Source organism: Plectrocnemia conspersa, unplaced genomic scaffold (assembly GCF_051122295.1).
Source record: "Plectrocnemia conspersa isolate PC_06_02 unplaced genomic scaffold, ASM5112229v1 ptg000014l, whole genome shotgun sequence".
Classification (NCBI taxonomy): Eukaryota; Metazoa; Arthropoda; class Insecta; order Trichoptera; family Polycentropodidae; genus Plectrocnemia; species Plectrocnemia conspersa.
Window position 1 is genome coordinate 4110770 of NW_028277178.1, and position 11053 is coordinate 4121822.

General features: G+C 32.7%; 1 protein-coding gene across 2 annotated transcripts in view; it reads right to left on the reverse strand.

The window, feature by feature from the left end:
• The window catches only part of Sik2 (Salt-inducible kinase 2), a 126561-nt gene that overhangs the window by 91160 nt on the left and 24348 nt on the right, over positions 1-11053 (reverse strand). For both annotated transcript variants that reach the window (XM_088203531.1, XM_088203530.1), the window contains exon 2: positions 2867-2983. In XM_088203531.1, the coding sequence (XP_088059657.1) occupies positions 2867-2983 (117 nt within the window). The remainder of the gene's footprint in view (positions 1-2866; positions 2984-11053) is intronic.

Consider the following 11053-nt stretch of genomic DNA (forward strand, 5'->3'; position numbering starts at 1 on the left):
TACTCTCAATCGCAAAAAAGAGTATGGTGTCAAATATATGTAATATCAAATTACTTTAATTTCAATTATATTTTTGCGCTCATGTAATGAGTTATTAAAGTATTATTAGGGTGGGGGGGGGCGCAAATTTAGTTTTTGCCTGGGGCGCAAAATAATCTAGGGCCGGCTCTGCGTTCCCATGATTAGCAAGTGCGCGCGATAATGACGGGTCGATTAGTTTTGGGAGAATGTATTTAAATTTATTACTACTAAAAAACAGCAACTTGTATTTGATTGTAATGTACATATTTTCTGTATGTTAACATTTATATATTAAATAATATTGGCTGCCAATAAATTGATAAAGTGACGCCTTACTGCAAACGCCACTCTCAAGTCATCGACAGAATATTTAAAGGCAATCCCAAATAAAATACTAGAATATTATAAATATTATGTCAACCTTATTTTAGAGTGCATAAGCATTTAAATAAATTCATTTAAAAGGTACATGTGTATTAGAGAAACAATAATAAAACGCAACCCAATAAAAATGTCATCCATAAAATGGTTTGGTATAAGTTGATAGGTCAGACTCGAGAGAAAATGTCACCTTAAATAACATAAAAAGTCTTGAAAAAATAGTATAATAAAATTATTTTAAGAATTTTATACGGAATACGGATAGTAAGTTTTTCACAATAACTTACTACTTGAATTAAGAATAATATTATTCAAGAATATTATAGCACAAATAAATCAGTGGTAGTATAGATAGCTAAGGGTCGATTTTTGTAATTAAAAATATTGTACTTTTTAATGATTCACTACATAACAATTTTTACTGTAATCACACTAGAATAGTAATAACAACATGATATCCTTTTTATATAAAAACGCTAATTTTTAATATTATACATCACTTTAAAGTAAGAACAGTATTTAAATTAAAAAAAAAACATTAATGTTGGCGGAGCTTGCTCGAAAAGCGAAATACGTATTTATATCGACTCAAAACATGCACTTCTAATCAATGTTTGTTTACTTATGTTAATTAATTGACACATCTATCCTATTTTCGTTTTACAAAAACAATATATAAACAAAGACGACACGGGGATCCTCCGACGAAAAGAATTCCCACCACTGGCTCTCGCCCAAGAGCCACCAATCTCTATCAGAAAATCGTCCGTCATCCAGAAGAGACGACTCCCATTTGGCCTCATTTGCAAACATTGCGAATTTTCGTTAATAATTCGCTTCCAAAATAAACACACACATACTCGATTCGTTCGCTTATCGGTCAGACGGCGCGTTCTGCATTCGGTCTTATCTGAGTTTACATTTTTTTGTTCTTAACCCGCGACCTTACGCGTTTACGACATTTCCAATTATATAACTGAGAAAAAAACATAAACAAACACCCGACCGATTAAACCACTTTTGGCTCTGTTTCACGCACAAGTACACACACGACAAAAACGTTCACTGAGCCCCAAAGAGCAAGCGGACTTGGCAGCTCAGCGAAAGGTCGAGCCTCAGGAATCGATAGTATTGAACGCTATTACCGTACATTATTATTGAATCCGTTACATTCGCACGCTGAATGTCAATATTTGCACAGGCCAACGTTCATTTGGCGAAAGTGTAAAGGTTGCGAATGACCAAACAACTATAAATTTATAACGCACGCGTTATTGACCCTATTGGTAAACAGACCGTTCTTAAGATGTAGCGAATTCAAAAAATCTAGGAAAATAGTTTTCCGGGAAACGACCTGATATTTCCAAAACTAGGACATTTAATTGATAGCGGCTGTTAAAAGTGAGACGATGTCCTCAAACGTAAGAACAATGGGCTATTGTTACTCGCCGAGATGTTAGACAATATACATCCGGATGAAAAGGGCACAAAAGTTTGCGAAAAATATTTTCACTGTAACGTACCACCTTTACGTAACGGTACATACACGTGCAACTATGAACATCTATATATGGTAGAACTATCACAAACAATATTATAATTAATTATATAATTACGTAATAGAAAGCCACAATCAAACAAAAACACGAAGGAAATCGTCGATACGGGTCACCCAAGAATTGAAAGAACTACTAAGCCTAAAGCAGTACACAGACCCATTATCTATCACCGTAACAAAAAATACTAATTCACACTATCATTATTTATTAATACTCACTGAGATACGTATCCGTTTATCATAATCGAGATGCGACCACAATGGTTTCACTTAAAAAAAGTCACCCGGAAGACTCATACTTAATAATATATGTATGTGTTACATTAATCACATCTAAAGATTTCGTCCTAATATTTATCAATCCAATTTTTTTTTCATAAATACAAAAATATAAAAAAAAGTATAGCTAATATTCTAATAAGTAGCAGAGATGGTTAAGTTTTTATAAACTTTTACAGAAAATGTACTATCAAAAGAAACCTTTATGTAGCTAGAAACAAAAGTATTTTTTTTTATTATTTACATTCAGCCATTTTTGCACTTTCATTATCAGTTTTAATATGAATTCAATAGCTGATACATTTTTCGATAGAAGTAGAATGTGTGATCCGAAATGACCCAACAGTCACGGGTGTAAGCAACAATTAGCCGAGAGTAATGCGAGCGACGGGACGTTTTGACACAGAGGAATTCCGAAACGTTAACGGACGTAAGAATAAAACCGTGAAATATATCCTCGTCGGCAATCAATTACGTGAAAAATTTTGAACGGACGACGACCATAAATTCGGTTTATTATCGAGTTTAACGCCGCATAAAAGTCAATAACGATTTAAACGTTTATATATGTACATCTACATCGGAAAGACGTGATAAATATATATATAAAATAAAAACGAGACTTACTTGAAAGAGTTTGATGATGTGCGGATGATCCAGCCTCTTCATGATGTCCACTTCGCGGTAAACCTTTTGAAGGTTTCCAGCGTCCAATTGTGATTTGTCTATGATCTTAATTGCTACCTGAAAATTGAAATAAATCTCTTAATAGCCTGCATAAAACATTTTAATAAGGTCCAATTTGACATTTCGCACACAGAAAGGATAAATGATTGTTTAATGTCTGCCAATTCGGTGACGTAGTAATCGCGCCAGGATATTTATTCGTTATCGCGACACTAGAGCGGTCGAGACACCAGCGTCAGTCTTGGCCGAGATCCAAATTTCTCCTCGCTGAACATTCATCAAGCGACAAAAAATCAAAAGGTGAGTCGGAGGAGGAAGAAGCTAATGGAAACAATTTTTCAAAACGGCGCGCGATTCGATTTTCGAGGCGAAAACAACAACTCTGTTTTTTTTTCGGTGGATAAATTAAAATATATGCTACACACATCGCATATTTCAGTTCAAAGAGAAGCATTATTCATCGCAAATTCGACCGTGCCGCTATTTGCTTAAATTAAAATCGATCTTTTGGGCCATTCTTGCAGCTTCTTTCTTCCTCGGCTCGTCTTGACATAGCGAATCGTCCGTAAGGCGTGACAGCTTTGGCTCGCGTCGGCGATGCTGCAGCCAAACTACGCATCTCTGCAAACTCTCCATCTCAATAAATCATCCGCGATTTACTGCTCTCGCCGGCAAAGACAGCGTATTGACAAATCATCGAGAGACGTTTGAAGGAGGAAGTCGGAAACCACTGACTCATATGGTATACTTCGCACATAGCATGGCATATAGATAGAGGACAGACGGCATTGCAGACTATCGACCTCAGAACCCGTTACGCGGAGAGTACCGACATGGACATCCGCATGTCCATATAAACACGTGTGGGTGGCAAATAATATTGAAAAAATCGCACTATCGTTTATCATATCCCTCTAATTAACAAGACCCAAAATTCAAATCGACCCACTCGAAACGAAGCGAGTTGACCTTTTCAAACGAATAAAGTACGTGAGTTCACGTATCTGTTAAACTAAGTATAAGTTAGGGTGACCAGAAGTCAAAAGCCAAACCAGGATGAAATTAACCTGATAAAGAAAATTTAAAATATACATATGTACATCATATTAAGTTTTATAAATAAATACATATGTCACAGTCTCGCAAATTACAGATCAGAGTGAGTGATTTATTCAGTCACTTTAATTAAAACAAATTTTATCATGTTTCAATTAGTCGCATAATGAATTTGTGAATATAGAATTAATCACTGTTATTAAAATAACTAAATATGATGTCAAAAATGTATCACAAGTTCGGTTTATTATGTTTTAAAGAAAAAGCAGTACAGTATGCGCCATTTAAACGATAGTCTGTTTATGTCAATGTGTCAAACCAAATGATTATTTTATCTAGAAACTTTAAGCTAGCCTCAGGAGCAGCACGCACGACCGCGCTCTTCCGCAAATAACTGTATAGAATGATATAATAATATATACGTTTAGTTATCATGTTTTCAAACCCGGAAAACAAATGACGGTGAAATCGCAAGAAGCGCTATTAACAGCTTATTGAAAATCGAGTAATTTGCGTATAAAGAAGCTAATTGAGTATAAAGAAGCTACAAATCCACATAATTTATATTATATTTTAAATCCTATATAAACTGAACATATTTTCAAAAATATTTTTTTTAGAATTTGATGATTTTTATATATATTTTGATAAGTGTTTTACAATTTAAATCGCTAAAATCAATTTCGTAGTTTGTTCTTAAGCGCGCGCAAAACCGGGAATTTCCCTTTCAAATTTGCTTACATATGACAGTTCTTGTCATCTGGCAAGTGCTCGCTGCACCCATTTCTGTTCAATTAAATAAACAGGGAAATATGTTATAATCACGGCGTTTTTCTTACAACGTGGCAATTTAAGATGATTCAAAGTGAAGTAGCATTTAGAATTATAGACAATATAATCAAAACTATAAATTATGAGTGTGCCAGTAAGTGTTTGGTTATATGAATAATATATCACGGTTATTCTAACAAAATTACCATTGACTTTCCAAGATCTAATATTAAAAGACAAGAAAGTTGGTTGGTAATGAATAGTACTTATTTTGAAACTTTGTCCCTTTTTGTTGAAAATATTTTTTCAAGCGAAGTTTTAAAAATTCTCTAAACACTAAAACTTTAAATTGCCAACGTTCGTCAAAATTTAAGTACATATTTTTTCTGTATAGAGAAGCTAATACATATCCACATTATTTATATTATATTTTAAATCTATAAACTAAAAAAATATTTTAAAAAACATTTTTTTTTTATAATTTGATGATTTTTATACATATTTTGATAAATGTTTTACAATTTAAATCGTTAAAATCAATTTCGTTCGTTAAAATCAATTTAGTTCGTTCTCAAGCGCGGGACTTCCCAAATTTGCTTACATGTGACAATTCTTCTGTCACATCTGGCATGCGCTCGCTGTGCCCGCTGCACCCGCTGCGAAATATGTTATAATCACGGCACTTTTCTTACAAAGTGACAATTGAAGATGATTCAAGTAATGCAGCATTTGAAATTATAGACAAAACTGTAAATTATTTGTGTGTCAGTAAGTGTTTGGTTATAAATGAATAATATAACACGGTTATTCTAACAAAATTACTATTGACTTTCCAGGATCTAATATTAAAAGACAAATAGCGGTGCTATGGCAATTAAAGGTATACATACCGAAGTTAATTAAACATATTACAATGCTAGTAATAATGAAAAATCTCGTATTGGTGTAAACAAAAAGTTACATTTTACCCATTATATAGTATCGTTTACAGTTAATTTTCAGAAGCAATGATAGATCTAATAACATTTACGTATGGCAAACAATTAGTATAATACATATTGCGACAATTTTTGTAGAAGATGAAGAGATGCCAATCTACGTGTTTAATCCTCTACAGTAACTTCCGTCAATTTTGTTCTTCGGTTGACGTTTAAATTTAATTTATGGATTATATTAGTAGTAATAATATGATCAATGTTTAACTCTTGATAAAGGTCTTATTGTAATTATTTTTCAGAAGCAATGATGGAACAATTTGACGACCTATATGACGACAACGTAGAATTGGTATATATGAACTAAAAGTGAAACATTTCAGCAAGTATTATCTTTTTATAAAGAACAAACTACACAGGTTTGATGTAACTGAATTGGTTGTTCATGAACATTTATAAGCTGTCCGTTGGCTGATATATAATATATAGTGTTCCCACTGAGACAGCGCCGATTTAATCGACATTAACTTTCAATCCTCATACATACTAAGGATATATTACACGGTCAAATTTAAAACGTACCTGGTTTATTTGCAATTCGTAACGAATATCTGCATTTAATCAGAAGCAATCATAATTTTTATGTATTATTAAAGGAAAAACTCTCTTTTTGGCCTCGGAGCCCATCGCCGGGAATTCAAAATTTGAATATTTCAATACGATGATTGCTTTATGATTGTTTATCTAATCTAATCAATGTATTCTGCATTAAATCGGAAGCAATGATAATGTTTATGTATTATAAAAGGAAAAACTCACTTTTCGAACTCGGAGCCCGTCGCAAGGAATTCAAAATTTTAAGATTTCATTACGAAGACTGTTTTATGATTGTTTATCTAGTTTAATCAATGTATTCTTCTAATCCTCAACACATTATGTATATATTTAATATTTATAGTTATAACACACCTAGTTAATTTGCAATCCAATTATTTATATTCAGTCAAATGACGAATTAATGAAAATTATTGTCACGTAACAAAATTTGTTTATTAAATAATAATTATTTAAAATTGTTGTCATGGTACTGCCGGCCATTTTGTTTTATATTTGAATGCTTATTTTTCATTGGTCGAAACAACAGAATGCATTATCGGTGCCTCGGAAAGCAATGAAGCAAATTCAATTTTTATTATTATAATTAAATATATTCCTTTGTTTACGTGTATTATTATACACCGTTCATACAAAGCGATACGATTTAAAAAGTAGAGAATTGAACGAAGAATGTTTCATTTTAAGTTTCCGGAAGCGGAAGCGACGGCTTAGAACAATTATATTATAGATAGATGATGAAATGGATAGCTCTCGAACTGACTGTGTTAACGCAAATGTAGTATAAGATTATTGTATTAACAGTATTTGCAGACGAACGAATACAACTCATAAAGCGTATGAATGATTTATTAGATTAGTACCTTTAATGAATATTTTCACAATAAAAATGTCTAAAATCAGCTAGAGTTTATTTTTATAGATCAATTATTACTGTTTCTTAAAGGTAATTCATAGAGAATTTTGCTTAATCAACCAAAATCAGTGAGAAAAATCATGGAAAAAATCATGACTAATACTTGTGCTGGGTTTGAATCCCATATCGTGTCTGGAAGATCAAAATTAGTGATTACTATATCATTTTAATTTCGATTGATTTCTACAAATCAAGTTTTCTTAGATTTTCCTAATCTCAAATAAAATAAAATCGAGATTAATCGTGAATAGTAGGTTCAATTCTTAATTAATAAGCTATTTGTTACTAATTAACAGACTTAATTCCGCTGTCTTACTACTTATTAATATATTGTGTTTTGTTGCAGCAAAAAATCTTTATTTTCAGATTATTCCTCGGATATTTATGTTTAAAATAAGCAATCGTATGTTATATTATATAAAAAAATGTTGCAAAAATACAAAAAAGGGCAATGAGAGTAGTTATAGCCTTCTGGATGCTAAACAACGATATATCGTTGTTTGTCATTATATAAAATAAATGCTAACAATTAGCGTACAATTGAAAAAACACGCTCGTTCTTACGCTTCGCAGCGATATTTTTATTTAACAATAGTAATTTTATACATAGAAAGTAACGCGATTTACTTAGCCGCGCACTAAGAAATTTTACGAATTTCTTCAACACTTGCCATTTATTTTTATATAATGTAGCAGCTGATTTATCAGTTTCAATTAGTCGCGCGAAGAATTATTTTAGATTTTTTCCTCGATTCAAAACGATATGGTACCATAGCTATGTTTTCAAATAACTATATTAAGGAAAACGAAGCCTGCAATTGGAATCCAGGACGCCTAGTCATCTTAATAGAAGTATGCGTCTACTAAACTAAATATGAAATAGAATGAATTATGTAATATTTTAAATGCGCAATCATTGCCTAACAGCATGAGAAAATACTTTCAAAATAAACAAACACAGACCGAAAAGTAATCAAATCTCGTTTTGAGATCAGTCAGTCGAGACACGCTCCAATAAGCACGCACGTTTTGGTATTGTTTTGAAATACAACATCCATTGAAACAATAAGACCTTAATTACAAGCGAACAAGTAATTAAATAATATTATCAAAAGCCATCGTATAAAAACCACAAAGTTCCCAAGCTGTAAAGCCATAAACCGTACGTTTACCGACAATTTTATTATAACACCCGACCAAAGCTAATCGAATTTGCAATTAAAATTAATCGATTTCCATCCTTTATGGTTTTGTTACGTCCTCTATTCAAACCGTGCATAATTTTACAGAAGAAATTGCGAATGAAGACACTTCAATTTTTCTACGAGCTATATGTGAGAATTCATTAAAAATGTAAACATTTCAACACCATGCAATTACTACACACAACGTCATTATATCACATGTGCCAGAGATTCGTTGTTATCTTGACACAGTTCGGAGTGAAAACGGTTTAATTAAACTGTGATATGCCGCACATTTTTTTTAATAAAAGCCATTACTCTCAATAGATCGATACAACTCTTCCATGTTTATAATCAGGCAACTAATTATTACACACATTGTTTGATTGCGGAAGTACATGTATTGTATATAATGTAGGTAGAGATATTAATCATAACACGTGATGCATAAATATAAACAGCGTTTTATATTATTTTGTAAAACAGTCACCTTGATTATAAACACCCGACTTATGTATGTATGTATGTACATAGATCCTCCTCTCTTTGGCCCATTTATTTCTGTCTTCGACCAAATGTGTGGGCGATGAAATACTAGTACTTTTTTACATTTTATGCACGAATTATTCGTCTATACATATATTTGTCACATCGCGAATTCATTTACGTTCTCTCGCATATTAGACAATTACATAATTTTATAAGGGATTAATTGATAAAAGGAAACGACAATTAAATATAATTATTTATTATTATTGCAGAAGCATTAAGAGAAAAAACGATAGCATATAAAAATCAATCAATTAATTATTAAAATATGTCATGTCGGGATCATCCGTAACCATTGCATCGCAAAATCATGCTAAAAACTAATAAACCCAATTGATTTATATATGTCCCTCAACCTTTCTAAGAACGAACAAACATATACCAATCCCGATTTTACCATCATCATTATGCAGTTATAATCTAATAAAATATTTAATAGTCTGAATCCGCCCGAATCATCTCATTGTCCAGACGATTACTCGGGGGACGGTCGTACACAAAAAAACGACATTTAAGTATATTGTTATTATTTACCGTCAGTGATTTATGACCGTTAGAGTCTCGTTCGCTCATTATCAATGATTGATGGTTAGTTCTCTAGCAAGAGATGTTAACAATATTTTTAATACTCCATTGCAATTTTTATACCAATTACACAGAATAAATTAAAAAAATTAAAAATGCATGTCTTTTATTGAAATACGGTGCATTTTGATGAAATGAAAATATTAAAAAACCACTACTGACTGGCCAATTTTTGCACCCCACCCCCTCATATTTCCTTAAAAAGGCTGAAATGATTAAATAAAATATTAACCATTATAGATATGCTTTAATTTCCTATTCATTTTTTTATTTTTATAATTAAATACTATTTATGCAAAATACAAAAATCAAGCATCTTAGTTTATAATATAAATTATAACTCTGTATCAGTATATAATAATGGACAAAAATTATCCGGAACTGAACCGGGTACCCGGTTAATTTAAGTAAAAATATCCAAGAACTGGTAATGAATTTTGATGCCCTAGGTATATAAGCCTGAACACGGCCATTGCATGAGAAAAATACTTTCTTAACTCTTTCACCGCGGATAGCTTCTATAGAAGTCAACAAGAAAATCGCCAGTACTCTTTGTGCACCTGAAGGTGCCATAAACCTTTGAGCCTGATAATATGGTTATTTAGTATAATTAAAGTCTATAAATCACTTGAATTTATTGAATCATAATCTTTTTTAAAATATGCCCCCATATATTAACAAATTTCGAAGTGGCGCGCAAAAATATAAGCCGCGGTGAAAGGGTTAATGAACCACAATAAGCAAGGGGATTTTAAGTCACTTCATTCATATACCGACAATATCTGTCTTCAAATTAAAAATATGTGACATTTCTCCGATCTTTGAAACATCGCATCACAAGCTCTCAGTGACGCTATGCCTTTTAAAGTGCAAATAATACAATGTTATTTATTTTAACCCGCGTTCTATATTCAAACAAAATACATAACCAAGACGTAGCAACTCCTCGATATCAACTCTCACTCCCTCACGAAACACGCCGTAAAATAATTAATTTAGTCCCTCGCGAAGAGCTTTCGCGCGGAATGCGTGAGTTACGAACGCCGTTAAAGAAAACGTAGTATCGCGCTGCGGCCGCGCGCGGTCCGACGCGGATGCGGCCCACTATCTAAATTTCATACACCAGGCCCGCCCGTAACTCGTCCCTAAATGTTTCAGCTATCTAGGCGGCCGCCGGAAGAAATTGCGGTTTCCATTTCGGAAAATGAGTTTCAAAGTCTGACACACACGCGCGGTCGAAAAATATTATAATATTTTGCCGGAGAACGGCTGCGACCTTCTGGGCGCCAAAGCAACAACCTCTTTTTGTTATTGGGTTTTTTATGTGGTACGCTAGCAAGTATACATGTGAATAGAGACAAAAACTGACTCGTTAGCTCTTCTTCTTAAGATCGACGAAGTAAGAGCAGTGCGTGTTTTAAATTTTATAGTACCTAGAATATCGCGGTTAAGAGTGAACCACTATTTTTTAATAAACAACTGCTATTTTATAAGGGTATATTTTTTGCATTTTATA